Raw genomic sequence first — 23,560 nt, forward strand, 5'->3', positions numbered from 1 at the left:
TTTCTCCTAATGTAGTCCTTTTTCTTTAATTTACAACAATAAAATCTCTCAATTTTAATTTTATTACACCAAAAAATTGTCGTTTGTCTAGCTGTATTATCGCCAATTTAAGATGACGTATGGTGATGAACTGAGCATTTACATAAAAAATGAAACTGTTTAAGAATATGTGACGCCATATTGAAATTGACATCAATGTCGGATAATATGATGTCACGTGATTTTAATATTTGACAATAATTGTATACGAATTAAAAAGGAGTTATATTATCCATGTAGGCATCCAGCTCATCTGTACATCATCTAAAATAAACGGAAACAGAGTCAAACTAGTAAAATCAAAGTTTTATATTAATAAATCAAAGAAAAACTACTATACCAGGCGAGAGAAGAAAGTTGAGGTACTTTCAGTGCAAATTACCCATATGCAAGTTGACACTTAACGAATTGCATGGTTCAAGCTGTACTATGAATAATTGGCCGATGACCATGTCAACAATTATATTGCACAAGAAAATCATAGTAATTTTGCAATCTAAATCAACCATTATATAACTTCATTAATAGTAGTTCTGATAAAGAGGAACTAGTAATGGAGAATTTCCTTGTCAGATTTCTGCCAATTTTAACTCTTGCACTTCTTCTTCATGCCCAAGATCAAACAAGTTAAATTTCTAAATAATTCAGATTTATTTTAGTTCATTATTTCTCTAACAATATTCTAACTGTTAATTATTCGGTTTTCTCTCGCAGGATTCATCAGCATAGATTGTGGATTACCAGCAAATTCTAGCTACACCGATGAAACGACAACTCTAAACTACGTCTCTGATGAAGCGTTCATCGACACTGGCGTAATTACCAATCTATCCCCGGGATCCACTACAAATACCACCAGCCGACAACAATTATCCCTCAGAAACTTTCCTGAAGGTGACAGAAACTGTTACAACATTAAACTTTTCAGAGGAACTAAATATTTGATCAGAGCTATTTTCTTGTACGGAAACTACGATGGATTCAATAAGCTGCCGGAGTTTGATCTGCATTTAGGACCCAACAGATGGGATAAAGTGAAGATCCTGAACTCAACTGCTCCTGTAATGAAGGAAATTATTTATACGCCTGAATTGAACTATGTTCATGTCTGTCTTATCAATACTGGATTTGGATCGCCTTTCATATCCGCGTTAGAGTTGCGGCCACTGAAAAATACTACGTATATAGCTCAATCGGGAGCGCTGGCGAAATTCGTCAGATTGGATTTCGGTTCTCTGACAAATCAAACTGTCAGGTTAGTAAGCCATTGGCATGCTGTACTCTTTTAAGTGTTTTGCTATCTTTAAGTATTAGAATTTGAGATAAGAGTTATTTTGATCCATAAACTTATATGTCTTAATTGATTAGGTTCAATCTCGTTCATTAAGATCAAATATATCCCGTAATTTAATTTCAGATCAAATAGATCTAAATTTTCTTCAATTTGGATCTATTTGATATAATTTAAAAGGTTTATGGACTGTAATGACTCTTCTTTCATTAATTTTTAGCCATAATTACTAGTTGTCCCCTCAATTTAGATCTAAAATACTATTACTCCTGATTTTGAAGCTTAATCAAATTCATCATTTCTCTCTTCTATCAGTTAAATATATTAGTTGGCTTTGACAAATTATTATAAAAAATAATAAACTTTTTTTTAAAAAGTCTATGTAAACATGAAAAATCCAAATAGTTTATAAAAATAGCTTATAACTATTAGTTAAATTACAATATATTTATTTTTATTTTTATTTCCTTTAAAATAAGTTTAAAACTAACTTTTTTTCAAAATAATATTAAATATATGTAATAAATTTAATATTTTTCAACTGACTATAAAAATATAAAATATAATATGTTTCTTTTAGTTTAAAGTTTCAGATTTTTTTGATTCAAAATGAATCAGACCACAAGCATATTGAATTTTTTAATTTTAATTGGTCTGAACCAAAATATATTAAAGTCAATTCTTTTAATCTAATTTAAAATTAAAATATATATATATATAGTTATAAACTAATTATTGCTTAATAAATAATTCAAAATTATTTAATATTTACTTGGATTTTTGAAAATTACACGGATTTTTTTTGAAAGAAAAAGAAGTTTAGAGATTAAATTGAACTTAATTTTTATAATCCGACCATTTAATTAAGTCAATTTTCAGAATTAACTGACAAAAGAGGAATTTAATAAATTAAATCAAATGTCATGATAAAACAGTTAAAAGTTACGAGAGTAATATTTTGGATCTAAACCGAAGAGGTTAATATTAATTATTCCTTCTATAAATCGCTATCTTTTTTGCCTATCACACCTTGTGGTAGTGCTAATATAATCACCATTTATCAAAAAAAATAATTAATTATTCCTAGTATTTATATGCTGCTTGTAGCTTAAACCAAGAAACTGTGGATATATAACAGGTATCCTGATGATGTCTTTGACCGTATCTGGACTCCTGACCATTTCCAGAAATGGACGGATACCGGTACATCAGAGACCGTTGATGCTATAAATCACATCGATTTTCAACCACCATCATCCGTAATGAGGACGGCCAGCGTTCCGACCAATGCTAGCGAAAGCCTGGATTTATTTATAAATACTGAGGATGGGAATTTACTATTTTATGCCTACATGCACTTTGCTGAAATTGTGAAGCTTCAAGCTAATCAGTCTCGTTTATTCAACATTTCTTTCAACGGAACGGTATGGTTCGGACCTGTTGTTCCTGGTTACTTGATCTCCAACACAGTGTATAGTCAATTTCCGATCAAAGGAGCTAAAGATAATATCTTTTCGCTCTTTAAAGTCGGAGGTTCGACCCTGCCACCACTACTCAATGCTATCGAAGTATATTTCGTTGTTGACCTCTCACAATTACCGACTAACCAAGACGATGGTATGTTATTTTTTCGTAGGTTTTTCCGCTAAAAATACATATGAGACATCTTTTTGTTGCTTATTTTTAATATACATAATTGTCGCCTATCAATTTGGTACGAAGGGAGTAGCATATGCATAGTTTGAACTTTGAACTAATAGGCCTGCGTTTTTCGATATCATAGTTGATGCTATAATGGAAATCAAGTCAACTTATGGAATTAAAAAAAACTGGCAAGGAGATCCATGTGCTCCTCAAGATTATGTGTGGCAGGGTCTGAATTGCAGCTACAACGATATCGATCCACCGGCAATCACATCCTTGTAAGCATGGAAAATCACTACCTTTAATTCATTTTTATGTTATAATCACTAATGAATAAAATCGTTCAGGAATTTATCTTCAAGCGGATTGAATGGAGAGATAAATTCTGATATAGCCAATCTCAAGTCATTGACATCTCTGTAAGCATCTGAATTTGGTTCTTGCACAAATTATAAATTATTCATATGAAATGCTTACACTTTTTGGTTAAAATTTCAGGGACTTATCAAATAATAGCTTGTCAGGATCCGTTCCAGATTTTCTATCTGAAATGACATCCTTGAAAGTCCTGTAAGTTTCTGTTGAATCATTAAGACTGAATATGAAGAATTTTCGTGATATATTTAACGACTAATGAAAACGATTACTTTGCTATTTCTGAGCAGAAACTTGACAGGAAACAATCTCACAGGTACAATTCCAGTTGCCCTCTTCGAGAGATCACAAAAGGGTTCGCTATTGCTAAGGTATGCTTATTGATAAAGAAATCCTGACAGTATATTTTCATTGATCCGGTAAATAAATATCGTCCCTTTATTTTTTTCTTTATCAATTAAAGTGTGGGAGGGAATCCAGAACTCTGTCCGTCACTTTCCTGCGAGAAAAAGAAGAAGAATAGCATTGTTGTCCCTGTGGTGGCATCGGTGGCTGCATTTCTGATCTTAGCAGCTACGTCAGTAATCATTCTACGTTGCTTCTTTGTACGTTCGAAAACAAAGATTAAGACGAGCCATGAAGCAAATGGTGACCCAATGGAGTTAAAGAAAAGACAATTTGCATACTCTGAAATTCTCAGGATTACGAATAATTTTGCGAAAATTCTTGGTAAGGGAGGATTTGGAACAGTCTATTATGGGATCTTGGATGATCAAACTCAAGTTGCTGTAAAGATACTCTCTCCTTCCTCAGTTCAAGGACAAAAGGAATTCCAGGCAGAGGTAATATATACTGCACGAAAACATGTCGAGTCTTACGATATTGGTGTTCCGTGTACTTCTCCAAAAATACTTTTGAAATTCCGAAACTTTATATTTATAACCAAATCTTATAAAAATATAGTTTTGAAGTTTTCCGTTTTGGGAGTTTCTCGTTTGAGCATTTCTGTTTCCGTGCATATATTTGAATTGCAGGTTAAGCTTCTTTTGAGAGTTCATCATAGGAACTTGACTGCACTAGTTGGGTACTGCAATGAAGGCACCAACATGGGGCTTATCTATGAGTACATGGCTAATGGAAACTTAGAAGACTATCTCATAGGTTTGATCATTTTTCATTACAATTTCATTTACTTTTTATTTCAGAAAGAAAATTCAATTAAGAAATGGGAACAACTTCTTCTCTGTTTTTTCGCAGATAGTAACCGGAATAGCTTAAGTTGGGAGACAAGACTTCGAATAGCAGTTGAAGCGGCACAAGGTTAGCAGCAAGCTGCATTATTTATTTATCAGGAGTTAAATAGTTTTGTGGTTAACTAACTATACTACTTTTATAAAACAATTACCGATGTTCAATTTATTATTTTTATGATTCAACATTCATTTTTCAAACAACCGGAACCAAAATTTGCTTATGTGACTGAGGATTGCTAGTGTGTCACTTGGATTACGAACCGCCTGATAGTATAATTGGATAACCATAAAAATATTTAATGATCTAACATCAGTCAATAGTGCTGATTTAATCGTTATGTTTCAAATGAATCTGCAATGTAGGATTGGAGTATCTGCACAACGGTTGCAAGCCACAGATTGTGCACAGAGACGTGAAGACAACAAATATTTTACTAAATGATACATTCCAAGCCAAATTAGCTGATTTTGGTCTGTCAAGAGTTTTTCTTGATGGTGGCACACATATCTCTACCGTTGTTGCTGGCACTCCCGGTTACCTCGATCCTGAGTATGTTGCACGTATATTTGTTCATGGCCAGGCTTGATTATTTTAAACGCAAGCTCAATCCAATTCGGGTCTAATCTTTATTATCAAACCTGGCCTATATGTAAGATTTATGTGGGTTCTGGGTGGATTATTTTCAAAAATATATAGAAATTTAACCAATTATAAAAGTTCAAATCCGCACATAAAAAAATCTAATACAAAACTATATAGAAAATTAACCTTTAAATTTCCAATAAAGAGAAAATGATTAACTAGTGAAAGTTGCATGATTTGATTTGTTTCTGTTGCAGGTATTACGTAACCAACTGGTTAACAGAAAAAAGTGATGTGTTCAGCTTTGGAGTTGTTCTTCTAGAAATCATTACAGGAAGACCAGTGATAGCTAAAACTCGTGATGAAATGACTCACATTAGCCAATGGGTTAGCTCGATGCTTGAAACCGGAGATATTCACAGAATCGTTGATCCAAGGCTCAACGGAGATTTTGAGGTTAATTCGACATGGAAAGCTGTGGAATTAGCGATGGCTTGTGTATCAACAACTTCCGCTAAAAGACCAACGATGAATCAAGTGGTAATAGAATTAAATCAATACTGTTTAAAGACCGAGATGGCTCGAAACAGACAAGGACAGAGTACTCAATCACACAACTCAACGGAGTTTATGACTGTGAATTTGGACACTGAATTGTCTCCTCTTGCAAGATAATTTTAGTTACTTTCTTGGCTTATTACAAAAATTTGCCACAGTACTTGTAATAAAAAGTTCAGCAGAAATACTGAACTATTTGTTTGAAACAATTTCACACCTCCACTTATATTTTTTGTCCATTTGAACACACGTATCAATGAATTGATTATGAACTAGCACCTAGCTACTGGTTTCATATTATTCTTTCTACACATCAATCAAGTATGCTTATCATATTGTTGTTAGAGAATAAATCATTTTCATTTGGATTAAACTTAAATGCATATAAAATCATGATCATGACTACATAAGAATTTTCTATGAGAATAGTATAATAATATCTTGAAAAATTAAAAATTAGAGCAAAGATTAATTAAGTTATTGTCATATACCGTATAGGACCGAGCCCGAGCTTCCACTTAACTTTAATAGTACTAATTCATAGATATGGATAGACTCTGGGGATGAGGAGCAATCCATGACATAGCATCCTCAAGTTGAGCCATTGGAAGAGCTTCTGTTTGAGACTGAATTTGAAGATTCAATTCTTTAACATTACTTAAAGGAGGAGCTGCCATTTTTCTCACTTCTTCTGGAATAACAACCCACTGCAAGTACAAATCAAACCGGTAAGTTTAAAGTTAAGAGCTTTGTTACACGGAAATTTATCGAATTTTAATAACCGTTTTAAGACTGCATTTTATATTTGTAAAAAGTGATGTTTTGCAGTTTCCAGTTCACTACTAGTAAAAAGGAAACTATTTGCCCATGTAATCGACGGACAAGCATCAGTTAGTAGTTTCGACAAGTTTGGCAAAAGAAGCCGTTGAAAAAATTAATCTACTTTACCAACGGATATCCTATTAGGAATACCCTTTAAAGATAAAGAACCTCTCAAAAGTCAGTCAAAAAAGACAGTCAACATTTTAAATATATTCCTTTCTGTGCAACATACATGTAGATATACCGATTAAATACCAACACCAAACAACAATATATAAATATAATGTAACATTTGACAAGCATACCTTTCCTGTCCAGCTTGTGAACACATATTTCAATACATTGAAAGAAGTATTGAAATTGGCCAATAGTTCAATCAATCTGACATACCAAGTGATATCCATCTTTTCCGAACTAATATCCAATGAAACCTCTGATAGAGTTACGTGATTTGTAGAAGACAATACTGAAACAACGTTGCCACGGTATGTAAAGTGGTGTAAACAAGGTGCATCAATCTGAACAATACTCAGCTTGTCACAACGATTTATCAACAACTTGCTAACAAGAGGATTCGAGATCTCAATCCTCTCCAGTTTAGGGCAGAAATATAATTTCAAGTTCTCAAGATGAGGTAACCTCTTCAGCTGCTCATTCAACCATTTGTCCGAAATTGGAGACGAGATTGATAAATATTTGCAGGAAACACCAAGATTTACGCTATTACACCACTTATATTGTCCTATATCTAATGTAATTGACTCGACATTTGGTCCATCGATCGTCAGTTTTTCAAGATCAGGAAGTCTTAGGAAAATTTTTCCAAGTTTCACAAGATTAGATACATTTAATCCCTTGATGCCGGAAATATCACAGAAAAATATATCTTCAAGCATTGGACTACCAGCAAGGAATTCTCTGATAAAGTTATCATCCACATGGACAGTTCCAATAGTGATTTTCTTCAAGCAAGGTAGCTTTACGTTACCAGAAAACGGCAGCTTCAGCTTGCAGCCAAGTAGATACAGAACCTGCATCCATTTCGAATCAAAGACTGATAGTGGCACGATATACTTCAATTTTACATTGTAATTACCAGCTTTAACTTTCAGTTCTTTGACATGACTCTCAAGAGCATAGCCAATCCATCGATCGATTGCAGACATGGTATGTGGTGCTAGGTATAACCAAGGCATAATGACTGTAAATTTCTTTAAACTAATCATTTGCCGACGCCGGGTCAGCAAAATTTGATCAACAAAACTATACAGTTGTTGTCTGTTTACGTCGGAAGTTGATTCAATTACCTCGTATTTAGCTCTGTTTTGGGAAAAGATGTCAGAGAAATCGAATTCCAAAATCTGGAAAGTGTTCCACGCTTGATACCAAGTTTTTGACAAAACACTAGTCTGAATAATTTGTTTTATTTTAAGGAAAGACAAGATGTGATGCAACAAGTGTTGCGGCAGTTGAGATGCATAATCTTCTGTTTTAACTCTCTTCTCCATTCTTATTACACTATCAAACTTTTCTTAAACCTGTAAATAAATTTTAACTAAATTATATAATACATAGTACAAAATATGCCAAATCCAAGCTAACTTGAAATTAGATTTGAACTTTTTCTAATTCTATTTTGATTATCAAATACTAAAGGTAAATCCACGGGTTAATAACAGATCTTAATTTCACAAATTGAACCGTTCTAATTCTTGAATTTGAAATATAAATCTATAATTGTGCATGTGGATGCTCAAAGAAATTAACTTTACAATTCAAAGAAGTAAGCGAAGAAACAAACCTGGTGTTAGGGTTGGGGAGGATGATTGGGATTCTCCTAGTGCTGTTTTTAGCTATTCTCTGTTTGTTAATGTAAATTTAACTGGATACTAATTAGTAGGCAAAAGGTCTAAAATACTTTTAAACTTTCACCTTAGGAATTAATATATACCTAAATTTTGATTCAGTGTAACTCAGCCCCAAAACTTTTAGAATTGGATCAATAAAATAATTAATTTCTACATTTTTTTGTTTTTGGCATTTCACGGGTTAAAATTATTACTATTTTGTTTGGTTGCCCATCCGGTTTGCAGGGTCTCGCCTTGACTAATCCGGATCTAACCCGCGTCGTGCACCTGGCATGGTGGGTGAGTCTTCCAGTGGGATTTTTTGCATTCACAAGACTCGAACCCGAGACTTTGTTTAAGCGATACCAAGCCGCTTACCACTCTGACCACCCTCGTTGGTTAAAATTATTACTATTTGATATAACACCCTTTTTGGAAAACAAAAAAAAAGTCAGCGCTAAAAAACGTCAAAAAATAAAAAAAATTGTGTCTTTTTCTACTAATTTTTAAAATTTTTGCTAAATCGCCACAAAAGCAAAAAGTTTTAATTTTATATGAAAATAGTCCAAATAGGTAAAGTTTAAATATAATAAAAATTATTTGTTTGATTGAGATTTTCAGTAGAGTTTTATATACTTCATAAATCAGTGACCTGAACTTCAATTTAAGACATCGATCAAATATCACCATATTTCATAATTCAGTAACCTGAACTTCAATTTAAGACACCAATCCAATGTTAAATAATCTTAGACATTTTTTCTAATTTGTGATTCCTAACTTCTGATTACTTGGATTCAAAAATGAAGTATGGATCATGACTGCATAAGAAAATTTATACGAGAATGGTAATATGATAAAATCCTGGAAAAAAAATTACAGGTTTACAAGGTGCAGATAGATATGGATAGACTCTGATGATGAGGAGCAATCTGTGACATGGCATCCTCAAGTTGAGATCTTGGAAGAGCTGCTTTTTTCCAGACAGAATTTTAAGGTTCAATTCTTTAACATTACTTTATAGAAGAGCCACCTTTTGTCTCATTTCTTTCGGAATAACAACCCACTGCAAGTATAAATCAAACTAATAAGTTTATAGTTAAAGAACTTTGTTGCACAAAAATTTATCGAATTTTACATATTAAGATTTCATTGCTGTTACTAATAGTTATGACACTTTAATAATATTTTGCCATGATATTCTTATTTCAACATGAAACTACAACAACAACGTATATATGTAATATTTGTGATACATACCTTTCCTATATGGCTTTTTAGCGCATATTTCAATACAATAAAAGAAGTATTAAAATTGGCCAATAATTCAATCAGTCTGATCTACTATTACTAAGTAATGTCCAAATTATCCGATTTAATATTGAACGAAACATTTGACAGAGTTAACCGATTTTTAGAAGATAATATTGAAACAATGTCACTTGGGAAGGTATTTTTAGTTTACAAATTATAACCCAGCCTGACATTTTTATTTCATTCATAGTTTTACACATATGCAATGGAGATTTTTCATTTTGGTTGGCTGTTCTTTCGGAAGTGTACCCTTGTTTGTCTAGTTGTCATCATTTTGCATATACATTATAGGGATCTGTTCTCCCTGTTGAAGCGAAATCCATATGTTTAGCAAAAGCAGAAAAGTTGAGCCAAATAATACCTTCATGAATTCGCTTATATGGCTAATTTATATGTATTCGTAAATGAAAATTTTATTGCTGCAACAGTTTGATAGGGGTATTAAGAATGGTCCACCTGTGAATGTGAGTACATCTGGACATTTATGTCATTATAGCGAGCATGCTTCTGGACAATCCCAGATCATTTGAGTTCTTCAGCGTCACTGAAATGTGTTCTGTTGGGCTTTAAAAAATGGGGTCTCTTCTTATAAAATGTGTGTATCCGTAGCTGGTTTTTAAGCTTTGTAGCTTTTAAAAAATATAGCGTTTGATTGTTTAAGTGTAATCTTATGTCTGTCATGTTCCGGTCGGCATGTACTACCTTAAGCAACTTCTATATAGTAATTTTTTAAGATAAAATAAATTTATGCTTGTCTGTCTATAATAGGTTAAAATGATAATGGCAACAAACCGACCTGATGTGCTCGATCCTGCACTTCTTCGTCCGGGAAGATTAGACAAAAAAATAGAGATTCCGTTGCCAAATGAACAATCGAGAATGGAAATCCTTAAAATTCATGCTGCTAGCATTGCCAAGCATGGGGAGATTGACTATGAGGCTGTTGTGAAACTTGCAGAGGTAAGTAAAATGACTTTGCATGTTGGATACATTTACTGAGGCCTTATTATTAATGATTTTCTAATAACTATAACAGGGCTTTAATGGAGCTGATCTCCGCAATGTTTGCACAGAAGCTGGAATGTCAGCAATTCGTGCAGAACGTGATTATGTTATCCATGAAGATTTTATGAAGGTAATAAACTATTTTACGACGCAAGGAATTTACCTCTATTTGGTGCCTATATTACATGGAAATGGAAACGCTGAAACAAAAAACTGGAAAACTGATTATTTTTTATAAGAATAGCTTGTAAACAAGTTTGGCGTTTTTGGAAATGGAAACAAATTGCCAAAACGTAGGGTGGTGCATTTGTTTTAATAGAATTGTATCATTTCTTTGTATTTTTTCATTTTAGCCATGTATGAATATTTCAGAAACATGAATTCCACTTTTAAAATGCGTGTTGCACACCTTATAAGAAGATAGCCATTGGAAATTCTTTCTTAAACATGTGAGCTATAACAAGTTAGTTATAAAAAATATGTAAGAAATAAGCTATGTTTGGATGAAATAGACATGTAATAAAATAGCTATTTCTAATGAATGAAATAGTTGTTCTTACTTTTTAAGAAGAATGCTTATTATATAAAATTATGAAATAGCAATTTCAGCGAGTTATTATTCCATGAATCAAAGTAAAAAATAGTTATTCACTTATTCTATATGAAATAGCTATTTTATTTCGGATCTATTTCATGAACCAAATCTAAATTGAATATATTTGTCCCATAGTCTTATCATTATTTACCAAGTGTATTAGTTATAACTAGGGTGTGTGTTCTACTCGAAGCGAATTGAATTGATTTTTTTTATTTAATTTAACTAAATTCAAGAGGAAATAAAATATTTCAAATAGAATTAAATCGTTTAATTGACTTTTTAGTTAATTTTGTGTTAAAACTGAGCTGAAACCTTTTTTTATGTCAAAACCAAGGTGAATTAAAAAATTTAGTAATCAAATTAAATTAAATTGAATTTATCGGTTCGATTCGATTTTTGTAATCCTAATCTCTAGGTGACCCAACTTGCAAGTCAGGTTCATAAAACTTTGATTTGGTAATAAGAAAAGGGAAAACAGGGGGAAAAGTTGAACAATGAGCACTGAAGAAGATGTCGCACGGCGTAGAACTGCGATTGCCGATTACCGGAAAAAGCTACTCCAGCACAAAGAATTTGAGTCTAGAGTACGCACTGGTTAGTCAAATCCAGCTCCGGTTCTGCTCTTTTCTTGTTTAATCGATCTTTCCTCATAGCTTCAATAGATTTTAGGTTTAATAAGTAAGCTGACACGTATTTCGAGATTGAAAATTAGGGTTCTCAATTTTGAATTAAAATTGAATCAGCAGTCGTTCTGTATGCTTGTTAGATTGGGTTTTATGTACTTAATTATGATTGTGATCGATAATCACAATACCGCACTTTTGAATGTTTATAATCAATAGGCTGGTTTTTGTAACTTGTTTTGCTTATCTGTTGCTTTGAAAATCTGGATATTTTTGTAGAAAGTGGAGCATTAATTTTGAGGTTATGTTGTTGCAGTAAGGGAAAACTTGAGATCTGCAAAGAAAGAGTTTAACAAGACTGAGGATGATTTAAAATCTCTTCAAAGTGTTGGTCAGATCATTGGAGAAGTTCTCCGCTCTCTTGACAATGAACGCTGTAAGTTTATCAGAATTCTTCTTTTATTATTTCTTATGAATTTTTACATGTATGTTTGAGTTGCATGTGTGGTGCGTCTACTATATATGACTTTTATCTCTTCTCTTAGCAATTACATTGTAAATGTGGCACCTGCACTTCTTTTGATTTCAAATTCTTCTCTCGATTCCCAATATCTTGCTCTGGAACTTGTGTTTTTAAGGCATAATGGATGAGCAAAGAATAATATAGGGGTTATTGTTATATCCATTGTGTTTCAGTGATTGTTAAAGCAAGCAGTGGACCTCGGTATGTGGTTGGTTGCCGCAGCAAGGTGGATAAGGAAAAACTAGTTCAAGGAACTAGAGTTGTTCTTGATATGACAACACTCACAATTATGCGTGCTCTTCCACGCGAGGTGAGTTATTTGCTTTCAGACTGCTCACACTTATTACTATTTTCTTTTTCAATTTGAACTTCATGCTGGTTATATAGCTCATGACGTCTTATCTTTTTGTGCCATGAGCTTACAGGTAGATCCAGTTGTTTATAATATGCTGCATGAAGATCCTGGTAATGTCAGCTATTCAGCTGTGGGTGGTCTATCTGATCAAATTAGAGAATTGAGGGAATCTATTGAGCTACCACTTATGAACCCTGAGCTTTTCATAAGAGTGGGGATTAAACCTCCCAAGGTGATTATTTGGTCATTTCATTTACTTTGTATTTCTTGCTTTCTTCTACCTTTTTGTCATTTGTCTAATCGTATAAATTTATCAGCATTAACTTGTCCAGAGTCAATGATGTTAGTTAATGTGCTTCTCACAAATGCATATGCTCTTTGTTTCAGGGTGTCCTTTTATATGGACCTCCTGGTACTGGAAAGACATTATTGGCTAGGGCTATTGCGAGTAATATAGACGCTAACTTTTTGAAGGTAAATATTATTATCTTTACGACTCATCCTTTTTGTCTTCTGAATTTTGTTGATTGCGAGTGGTTCCCTAGTTCAATACATCCTTTTATTTTTGTGAAGGTTGTTTCAAGTGCCATTATTGATAAGTATATTGGAGAAAGTGCTAGGTTGATAAGGGAAATGTTTGGATATGCACGTGATCATCAGGTACGAGTAATGGAATTTGGATTTGATTTTCTGTGGCATTCATACCTGATTCCACCAATAAAGCTACTTATTGCTTCTGTTTTCCCAGCCCTGCATCATTTTCATGGATGAAATTGATGCCATTGGCGGACGCCGTTTTAGTGAAGGAACAAGCGCCGATCGTGAAATTCAGAGAACACTAATGGAGTTACTGAATCAGCTCGATGGGTTTGATCAGCTTGGGAAGGTACTTTAGTTTATAAATTTAACCTTATCTAACATTGGTTATTTACACTTGGAACATTTTCATTCTTGTAGTCTACTCTTTTGAAGTAGGTGCATATACATGGTCTGTTTTTTCTGTTAAATTGAAGGCCAGTTATTTAGCAAAAGGGAAAAAAATCATGCCAAAGCTAACTTTAATGAATTTGCTTCATTGGCTAATTCATATTCCACAACACATGTTCATTGTTCAGTATTTTGATGGGCAAGTTAAGAATGGTCTGTTTGTGAATGGAGGAATACATTCGGCTATTTATGTGATTTAATTTGCATGCTTTTCATTTTCTGATACTTGGAGTTCTGTAGCTTCAATAAACTGCATGCTGTTGGGCCTCCAGAAAAAGCATTTCTTCCTGCAAAAAAAATTGTTTATTCATGACTACTGGTTAAGCTTTGCAGCTTCATAAAGTAGACTATTTAAGTATATTGAAGTGTTATTTTGTGTATGGCAAGTGACCACTCTTCATATATAACTTCTTTTTTCTTTTCCTTTTGGCAACTTCCATATGCTAAATTTAATGATAAAATTTTATGTTTGATTTTGTATAATAGGTTAAAATGATAATGGCAACAAACCGACCTGATGTTCTTGATCCTGCACTTCTCCGTCCCGGGAGATTAGACAGAAAAATAGAGATTCCATTGCCAAATGAACAGTCGAGAATGGAAATTCTTAAGATTCATGCTGCTGGAATCGCAAAGCATGGAGAGATCGACTATGAGGCTGTTGTGAAACTTGCAGAGGTAAGCCGAATAATTGTTTTGAATGTTTTACACATTTGCTAATCCTTATTACTAATAATATTCTTACAACTATCACAGGGTTTTAATGGAGCCGATCTTCGCAATGTTTGCACGGAAGCTGGAATGTCAGCAATTCGTGCAGAACGTGATTATGTCATTCATGAAGACTTCATGAAGGTAATTCTATGATTTCTATGGATTGGCATTACCATATGGGATCTCATCTTTGTATATGCTAATATTTAAATGTGGAATCTCACATTGAGATTAGTAGGAACAAGAGATTAAGTTTAGTTTTCTAAAGTTCAATAATTGCATTGCGTGACATTGAGATTAGTACAATACAAACAAGGAACTAAGTTCAGATTACATGATTTAGCATTAAAGTTGCTGGATGTGCTTAAATACACATTTTTTCAAATTTTGCAGGCTGTGAGGAAGCTGAACGAGGCAAAGAAACTTGAATCTAGCGCGCACTATAATGCAGATTTTGGGAAGGAGTAGAAGCGCTTTCTTTTGTTGCCATGGAATGTGGGGCAGTGCGTTATATTTCTTTCAAATATTTATGATGCATTGTTTTCATTTTAATCATGTAGGACATATATCACAGTTTACAAGCCATGGATTTTAACTCTTTAAATTTTTAAAAATATTGTACCCCGCGTTCCATTTGTTTCTAAATGGCATATGCCTAATTATCCATATTAATCTACCTGGCAAGCTTATCAATCCCCAGTCTTATCCTCTAATTGTGATTTTGAAGTATGGCATATGAAATTTCCACTACAGGGTCATTGGTGTCAGCTCCGTGCTTGCTTTTATAATTCAAAGTCACTGTTATGATGATGTGCAGAACGTGAAAATTATGGTCATGCTCATCTATTATAAATATGACAATGGGACATTTTAAATGGGATAATTAAAAAATTATAAGTTTATAATTAGAGAAATGAAAGTCGTTATAAAATTTACCCTAATTTTCTCTCTAAGAAATGGGAAAAGATGGTAAAATCTATACAATAAAACCAGAAAGCACTCACCATCAATGACATTACCTAGTAAAAGGCGTCATTTAGGCGCATTAGTAACCACGCACAAACATTATCTATGTATCTATTTCATTAGTTCTTTTTAAGCTATTCTAGTAAACAATGATACAATATAAAAGAGTCATTCTAGTCCCTTGACTTGTGCGTCAGAGTTTGTTAACTCACGCTTAGCCATCTTAATCAATCAAAGATGGTACTCTCTATTTTTAGGTTAATTAACTATTAAATTGTACAAAGCGAACGAGTTTAAGAACCACTATAACCAATTTTGGGAGTTACTTGACATAAAACTAGAGATTAGTGTCCCTAATTGACCTAAAAATAAAGAGTATTGTCCTTAAATAATTAAAGTGGCTAAATGTGAGTTAATTGACCTTGATGCACTAGTTCGAAAACAACAATGACCATTTGTTTAAAAATAAAAAGGATATAAATTTTATAATTATAATATACATCATAGAGCTAATTGTAAAATAAATCATAAATTTTAGCATTCATTAAAATTTTAATATGACTTTTTAATTTTGACAATTTAAAATACAAATTCTTAATTTTAGAATGTAATTTTAAAATTTATCGCCAGCAAATGCTTATGTCCATTCATAAATTATACAAATAGAAGAACATGTTGAATTTTTTTTAAAGATTCAAAGGGCCATATAATTGTATTTGACTACATAAAAGAAATAATTCTTTTCTTTTAGTGGTTCTTACCAAAAAAGTGAAATTCTTTTATTTTGATAGATAGAGAACTTTGAGTTTGAAATATTTGACATTCTCTATGTTTTCATCACAGAACATAATTCAATCATACTGCAACTTGTTATTTGGGACAATAATTTAGTCTGATTTAAAAAAGAAAAATAAAAAGTTCATCCAAATTTCCATTAAAGAAAGAAAAATTATTGCACGCAACCGTTGCGCCATGTCATTCGTGCAACAAACCAATTGTGCGTCATGTGGAAAATTAAATGTTAAAAAAATAAGTAATAATTAAAAGATTCCCTATCGCAAATGCTCATTGGCTTGATGTAAAAATGACGTGGCGCAACAGTTGCATGAGATAAACATTCAGAAAGAAAACACGAAAACAAGAGTGTGTATTCCACATCCTTTTGGGAAAAAAAAAAAGCCAGCGCTAAAAAACGTCAAAAAAAATGTGTCTTTTCCTACTAATTTTTAAAAAATTTGCTAAATCGCCACAAAAGCAAAAAATTATAATTTTATATGAAAATTGTCCAAATAGGTAAAGTTTAAATATAATAAAAATTATTTATTTGATTCAGATTTTCGGTAGAGTTTTATATACTTCATAATTCAGTAACCTGAACTTCAATTTAAGACATCGATCAAATGTCACCATATTTCATAATTCAGTAACGTGAACTTCAATTTAAGACACCAATCCAATGTTAAATAATCTTAGACATTTTTTCTAATTTGTGATTCCTAACTTCTGATTACATGGATTCAAAATGAAGTATGGATCATGACTGCATAAGAAAATTTATACAAGAATAGTAATATGATAAAATCCTGGGGAAAAAAAGTACAGATTTACAAGGTATGTGGATAGACTCTGATGATGAGGAGCAATTCGTGACATGGCATCCTCAAGGTGAGACCTTGGAAGAGCTGCTTTTTTCCAGACAGAATTTTAAGATTCAATTCTTTAACATAACTTTATAGAGGAGCCACCTTTTGTCTCACTTCTTTCGGAATAACAACCCACTGCAAGTATAAATCAAACTGATAAGTTTATAGTTAAAGAACTTTGTTGCACAAAAATTTATCGAATTTTACATATTAAGATTTCATTGCTGTTACTAAAAATTCTGACACTTTAATATTATTTTTCCATGATATTCTTATTTCAACATGAAACAACAACAACAACGACGTATATATGTAATATTTGAGATACATACCTTACCTGTATGGCTTTTTAGCACATATTTCAATACAATAAAAGAAGTATTGAAATTGGCCAATAATTCAATCAGTCTGATCTACTATTACTAAGTAATGTCGAAATTATCCGATTTAATATTGAACGAAACATTTGACAGAGTTAACCGATTTTTAGAAGATAATATTGAAACAATGTCACTTGGGAAGGTATTTTTAGTTTACAAATTATAACTCAGCCTGACATTTTTATTTCATTCATAGTTTTACACATAAGCAATGGAGATTTTTCATTTTGGTTGGCTGTTCTTTCGGAAGTGTATCCTTGTTTGTCTAGTTGTCATCATTTTGCATATACATTACAGGGATCTGTTCTCCCTGTTGAAGCGAAATCCATATGTTTAGCAAAAGCAGAAAAGTTGAGCCAAATAATACCTTCATGAATTCGCTTATATGGCTAATTTATATGTATTCGTAAATGAAAATTTTATTGCTGCAACAGTTTGATAGGGGTATTAAGAATGGTCCACCTGTGAATGTGAGTACATCTGGACATTTATGTCATTATAGCGAGCATGCTTCTGGACAATCTCAGATCATTTGAGTTCTTCAGCGTCACTGAAATGTGTTCTGTTGGGCTTTAAAAAATGGGGTCTCTTCTTATAAAATGTGTGTATCCGTAGCTGGTTTTTAAGCTTTGTAGTTTTTGAAAAATATAGCGTTTGATTGTTTAAGTGTAATCTTATGTCTGTCATGTTCCGGTCGGCATGTACTACCTTAAGCAACTTCTATATAGTAATTTTTTAAGATAAAATAAATTTATGCTTGTCTGTCTATAATAGGTTAAAATGATAATGGCAACAAACCGACCTGATGTGCTCGATCCTGCACTTCTTCGTCCGGGAAGATTAGACAAAAAAATAGAGATTCCGTTGCCAAATGAACAATCGAGAATGGAAATCCTTAAAATTCATGCTGCTAGCATTGCCAAGCATGGGGAGATTGACTATGAGGCTGTTGTGAAACTTGCAGAGGTAAGTAAAATGACTTTGCATGTTGGATACATTTACTGAGGCCTTATTATTAATGATTTTCTAATAACTATAACAGGGCTTTAATGGAGCTGATCTCCGCAATGTTTGCACAGAAGCTGGAATGTCAGCAATTCGTGCAGAACGTGATTATGTTATCCATGAAGATTTTATGAAGGTAATAAACTATTTTACGACGCAAGGAATTTACCTCTATTTGGTGCCTATATTACATGGAAATGGAAACGCTGAAACAAAAAACTGGAAAACTGATTATTTTTTATAAGAATAGCTTGTAAACAAGTTTGGCGTTTTTGGAAATGGAAACAAATTGCCAAAACGTAGGGTGGTGCATTTGTTTTAATAGAATTGTATCATTTCTTTGTATTTTTTCATTTTAGCCATGTATGAATATTTCAGAAACATGAATTCCACTTTTAAAATGCGTGTTGCACACCTTATAAGAAGATAGCCATTGGAAATTCTTTCTTAAACATGTGAGCTATAACAAGTTAGTTATAAAAAATATGTAAGAAATAAGCTATGTTTGGATGAAATAGACATGTAATAAAATAGCTATTTCTAATGAATGAAATAGTTGTTCTTACTTTTTAAGAAGAATGCTTATTATATAAAATTATGAAATAGCAATTTCAGCGAGTTATTATTCCATGAATCAAAGTAAAAAATAGTTATTCACTTATTCTATATGAAATAGCTATTTTATTTCGGATCTATTTCATGAACCAAATCTAAATTGAATATATTTGTCCCATAGTCTTATCATTATTTACCAAGTGTATTAGTTATAACTAGGGTGTGTGTTCTACTCGAAGCGAATTGAATTGATTTTTTTTATTTAATTTAACTAAATTCAAGAGGAAATAAAATATTTCAAATAGAATTAAATCGTTTAATTGACTTTTTAGTTAATTTTGTGTTAAAACTGAGCTGAAACCTTTTTTTATGTCAAAACCAAGGTGAATTAAAAAATTTAGTAATCAAATTAAATTAAATTGAATTTATCGGTTCGATTCGATTTTTGTAATCCTAATCTCTAGGTGACCCAACTTGCAAGTCAGGTTCATAAAACTTTGATTTGGTAATAAGAAAAGGGAAAACAGGGGGAAAAGTTGAACAATGAGCACTGAAGAAGATGTCGCACGGCGTAGAACTGCGATTGCCGATTACCGGAAAAAGCTACTCCAGCACAAAGAATTTGAGTCTAGAGTACGCACTGGTTAGTCAAATCCAGCTCCGGTTCTGCTCTTTTCTTGTTTAATCGATCTTTCCTCATAGCTTCAATAGATTTTAGGTTTAATAAGTAAGCTGACACGTATTTCGAGATTGAAAATTAGGGTTCTCAATTTTGAATTAAAATTGAATCAGCAGTCGTTCTGTATGCTTGTTAGATTGGGTTTTATGTACTTAATTATGATTGTGATCGATAATCACAATACCGCACTTTTGAATGTTTATAATCAATAGGCTGGTTTTTGTAACTTGTTTTGCTTATCTGTTGCTTTGAAAATCTGGATATTTTTGTAGAAAGTGGAGCATTAATTTTGAGGTTATGTTGTTGCAGTAAGGGAAAACTTGAGATCTGCAAAGAAAGAGTTTAACAAGACTGAGGATGATTTAAAATCTCTTCAAAGTGTTGGTCAGATCATTGGAGAAGTTCTCCGCTCTCTTGACAATGAACGCTGTAAGTTTATCAGAATTCTTCTTTTATTATTTCTTATGAATTTTTACATGTATGTTTGAGTTGCATGTGTGGTGCGTCTACTATATATGACTTTTATCTCTTCTCTTAGCAATTACATTGTAAATGTGGCACCTGCACTTCTTTTGATTTCAAATTCTTCTCTCGATTCCCAATATCTTGCTCTGGAACTTGTGTTTTTAAGGCATAATGGATGAGCAAAGAATAATATAGGGGTTATTGTTATATCCATTGTGTTTCAGTGATTGTTAAAGCAAGCAGTGGACCTCGGTATGTGGTTGGTTGCCGCAGCAAGGTGGATAAGGAAAAACTAGTTCAAGGAACTAGAGTTGTTCTTGATATGACAACACTCACAATTATGCGTGCTCTTCCACGCGAGGTGAGTTATTTGCTTTCAGACTGCTCACACTTATTACTATTTTCTTTTTCAATTTGAACTTCATGCTGGTTATATAGCTCATGACGTCTTATCTTTTTGTGCCATGAGCTTACAGGTAGATCCAGTTGTTTATAATATGCTGCATGAAGATCCTGGTAATGTCAGCTATTCAGCTGTGGGTGGTCTATCTGATCAAATTAGAGAATTGAGGGAATCTATTGAGCTACCACTTATGAACCCTGAGCTTTTCATAAGAGTGGGGATTAAACCTCCCAAGGTGATTATTTGGTCATTTCATTTACTTTGTATTTCTTGCTTTCTTCTACCTTTTTGTCATTTGTCTAATCGTATAAATTTATCAGCATTAACTTGTCCAGAGTCAATGATGTTAGTTAATGTGCTTCTCACAAATGCATATGCTCTTTGTTTCAGGGTGTCCTTTTATATGGACCTCCTGGTACTGGAAAGACATTATTGGCTAGGGCTATTGCGAGTAATATAGACGCTAACTTTTTGAAGGTAAATATTATTATCTTTACGACTCATCCTTTTTGTCTTCTGAATTTTGTTGATTGCGAGTGGTTCCCTAGTTCAATACATCCTTTTATTTTTGTGAAGGTTGTTTCAAGTGCCATTATTGATAAGTATATTGGAGAAAGTGCTAGGTTGATAAGGGAAATGTTTGGATATGCACGTGATCATCAGGTACGAGTAATGGAATTTGGATTTGATTTTCTGTGGCATTCATACCTGATTCCACCAATAAAGCTACTTATTGCTTCTGTTTTCCCAGCCCTGCATCATTTTCATGGATGAAATTGATGCCATTGGCGGACGCCGTTTTAGTGAAGGAACAAGCGCCGATCGTGAAATTCAGAGAACACTAATGGAGTTACTGAATCAGCTCGATGGGTTTGATCAGCTTGGGAAGGTACTTTAGTTTATAAATTTAACCTTATCTAACATTGGTTATTTACACTTGGAACATTTTCATTCTTGTAGTCTACTCTTTTGAAGTAGGTGCATATACATGGTCTGTTTTTTCTGTTAAATTGAAGGCCAGTTATTTAGCAAAAGGGAAAAAAATCATGCCAAAGCTAACTTTAATGAATTTGCTTCATTGGCTAATTCATATTCCACAACACATGTTCATTGTTCAGTATTTTGATGGGCAAGTTAAGAATGGTCTGTTTGTGAATGGAGGAATACATTCGGCTATTTATGTGATTTAATTTGCATGCTTTTCATTTTCTGATACTTGGAGTTCTGTAGCTTCAATAAACTGCATGCTGTTGGGCCTCCAGAAAAAGCATTTCTTCCTGCAAAAAAAATTGTTTATTCATGACTACTGGTTAAGCTTTGCAGCTTCATAAAGTAGACTATTTAAGTATATTGAAGTGTTATTTTGTGTATGGCAAGTGACCACTCTTCATATATAACTTCTTTTTTCTTTTCCTTTTGGCAACTTCCATATGCTAAATTTAATGATAAAATTTTATGTTTGATTTTGTATAATAGGTTAAAATGATAATGGCAACAAACCGACCTGATGTTCTTGATCCTGCACTTCTCCGTCCCGGGAGATTAGACAGAAAAATAGAGATTCCATTGCCAAATGAACAGTCGAGAATGGAAATTCTTAAGATTCATGCTGCTGGAATCGCAAAGCATGGAGAGATCGACTATGAGGCTGTTGTGAAACTTGCAGAGGTAAGCCGAATAATTGTTTTGAATGTTTTACACATTTGCTAATCCTTATTACTAATAATATTCTTACAACTATCACAGGGTTTTAATGGAGCCGATCTTCGCAATGTTTGCACGGAAGCTGGAATGTCAGCAATTCGTGCAGAACGTGATTATGTCATTCATGAAGACTTCATGAAGGTAATTCTATGATTTCTATGGATTGGCATTACCATATGGGATCTCATCTTTGTATATGCTAATATTTAAATGTGGAATCTCACATTGAGATTAGTAGGAACAAGAGATTAAGTTTAGTTTTCTAAAGTTCAATAATTGCATTGCGTGACATTGAGATTAGTACAATACAAACAAGGAACTAAGTTCAGATTACATGATTTAGCATTAAAGTTGCTGGATGTGCTTAAATACACATTTTTTCAAATTTTGCAGGCTGTGAGGAAGCTGAACGAGGCAAAGAAACTTGAATCTAGCGCGCACTATAATGCAGATTTTGGGAAGGAGTAGAAGCGCTTTCTTTTGTTGCCATGGAATGTGGGGCAGTGCGTTATATTTCTTTCAAATATTTATGATGCATTGTTTTCATTTTAATCATGTAGGACATATATCACAGTTTACAAGCCATGGATTTTAACTCTTTAAATTTTTAAAAATATTGTACCCCGCGTTCCATTTGTTTCTAAATGGCATATGCCTAATTATCCATATTAATCTACCTGGCAAGCTTATCAATCCCCAGTCTTATCCTCTAATTGTGATTTTGAAGTATGGCATATGAAATTTCCACTACAGGGTCATTGGTGTCAGCTCCGTGCTTGCTTTTATAATTCAAAGTCACTGTTATGATGATGTGCAGAACGTGAAAATTATGGTCATGCTCATCTATTATAAATATGACAATGGGACATTTTAAATGGGATAATTAAAAAATTATAAGTTTATAATTAGAGAAATGAAAGTCGTTATAAAATTTACCCTAATTTTCTCTCTAAGAAATGGGAAAAGATGGTAAAATCTATACAATAAAACCAGAAAGCACTCACCATCAATGACATTACCTAGTAAAAGGCGTCATTTAGGCGCATTAGTAACCACGCACAAACATTATCTATGTATCTATTTCATTAGTTCTTTTTAAGCTATTCTAGTAAACAATGATACAATATAAAAGAGTCATTCTAGTCCCTTGACTTGTGCGTCAGAGTTTGTTAACTCACGCTTAGCCATCTTAATCAATCAAAGATGGTACTCTCTATTTTTAGGTTAAT

The 23,560-nt window shown here is 32.9% G+C and overlaps 6 protein-coding genes across 9 annotated transcripts; 5 read left to right on the top strand and 1 right to left on the bottom strand.

Moving 5' to 3' along the window:
* Nucleotides 1-495: 495 nt before the first annotated feature.
* LOC126682496 (LRR receptor-like serine/threonine-protein kinase IOS1) lies at nt 496-6,043 on the top strand. The gene is made up of 12 exons (XM_050378209.2): nt 496-665; nt 754-1,294; nt 2,469-2,947; nt 3,114-3,252; nt 3,322-3,393; nt 3,473-3,544; nt 3,640-3,720; nt 3,813-4,191; nt 4,384-4,510; nt 4,607-4,669; nt 4,966-5,152; nt 5,443-6,043. Exons 1-12 carry the CDS (start codon nt 593-595, stop codon nt 5,858-5,860), a joined length of 2,631 nt encoding a protein of 876 aa, XP_050234166.1. The 5' UTR covers nt 496-592; the 3' UTR covers nt 5,861-6,043.
* Nucleotides 6,044-6,105: 62 nt separating this feature from the next.
* Nucleotides 6,106-8,458, bottom strand: LOC126682497 (FBD-associated F-box protein At3g52670-like). Of its 2 annotated transcripts, none has more exons than XM_050378211.2 (3): nt 8,367-8,458; nt 6,871-7,885; nt 6,106-6,450 (listed from the first exon to the last, which is right to left on the bottom strand). In XM_050378211.2, the coding sequence occupies exons 2-3, from the start codon at nt 7,789-7,791 to the stop codon at nt 6,277-6,279; spliced, it is 1,095 nt and encodes a 364-aa protein (XP_050234168.1). In that variant the 5' UTR covers nt 7,792-7,885; nt 8,367-8,458; the 3' UTR covers nt 6,106-6,276. The 2 variants fall into 2 exon arrangements, with proteins under 2 accessions (XP_050234168.1, XP_050234167.1); XM_050378210.2 differs by having other exon boundaries at nt 6,871-8,103.
* A 2,040-nt stretch (nt 8,459-10,498) lies between these two features.
* LOC130015489 (26S proteasome regulatory subunit 10B homolog A-like) lies at nt 10,499-11,111 on the top strand. Its single transcript, XM_056105743.1, has 3 exons — nt 10,499-10,686; nt 10,763-10,861; nt 11,085-11,111. The coding sequence occupies exons 1-3, from the start codon at nt 10,501-10,503 to the stop codon at nt 11,109-11,111; spliced, it is 312 nt and encodes a 103-aa protein (XP_055961718.1). The 5' UTR covers nt 10,499-10,500.
* Nucleotides 11,112-11,707: 596 nt separating this feature from the next.
* Nucleotides 11,708-15,224, top strand: LOC130014481 (26S proteasome regulatory subunit S10B homolog B). 2 transcript variants are annotated; one of them, XM_050374823.2, is made up of 10 exons: nt 11,713-11,923; nt 12,269-12,388; nt 12,649-12,785; nt 12,901-13,062; nt 13,218-13,304; nt 13,404-13,490; nt 13,579-13,716; nt 14,304-14,495; nt 14,574-14,672; nt 14,925-15,224. In XM_050374823.2, the coding sequence occupies exons 1-10, from the start codon at nt 11,824-11,826 to the stop codon at nt 14,997-14,999; spliced, it is 1,197 nt and encodes a 398-aa protein (XP_050230780.1). In that variant the 5' UTR covers nt 11,713-11,823; the 3' UTR covers nt 15,000-15,224. The 2 variants fall into 2 exon arrangements, with proteins under 2 accessions (XP_050230776.1, XP_050230780.1); XM_050374819.2 differs by having other exon boundaries at nt 11,708-11,923; nt 13,218-13,490.
* Nucleotides 15,225-18,298: 3,074 nt separating this feature from the next.
* On the top strand, nt 18,299-18,911 carry LOC130015490 (26S proteasome regulatory subunit 10B homolog A-like). The gene is made up of 3 exons (XM_056105744.1): nt 18,299-18,486; nt 18,563-18,661; nt 18,885-18,911. The coding sequence occupies exons 1-3, from the start codon at nt 18,301-18,303 to the stop codon at nt 18,909-18,911; spliced, it is 312 nt and encodes a 103-aa protein (XP_055961719.1). The 5' UTR covers nt 18,299-18,300.
* A 596-nt stretch (nt 18,912-19,507) lies between these two features.
* Nucleotides 19,508-23,024, top strand: LOC126679820 (26S proteasome regulatory subunit S10B homolog B). Of its 2 annotated transcripts, XM_050374824.2 has the most exons (10): nt 19,514-19,723; nt 20,069-20,188; nt 20,449-20,585; nt 20,701-20,862; nt 21,018-21,104; nt 21,204-21,290; nt 21,379-21,516; nt 22,104-22,295; nt 22,374-22,472; nt 22,725-23,024. In XM_050374824.2, exons 1-10 carry the CDS (start codon nt 19,624-19,626, stop codon nt 22,797-22,799), a joined length of 1,197 nt encoding a protein of 398 aa, XP_050230781.1. In that variant the 5' UTR covers nt 19,514-19,623; the 3' UTR covers nt 22,800-23,024. The 2 variants fall into 2 exon arrangements, with proteins under 2 accessions (XP_050230779.1, XP_050230781.1); XM_050374822.2 differs by having other exon boundaries at nt 19,508-19,723; nt 21,018-21,290.
* The last annotated feature ends 536 nt before the right edge of the window (nt 23,025-23,560 follow it).

Source organism: Mercurialis annua, linkage group LG5, assembly GCF_937616625.2.
Source record: "Mercurialis annua linkage group LG5, ddMerAnnu1.2, whole genome shotgun sequence".
Lineage (NCBI taxonomy): Eukaryota > Viridiplantae > Streptophyta > Magnoliopsida > Malpighiales > Euphorbiaceae > Mercurialis > Mercurialis annua.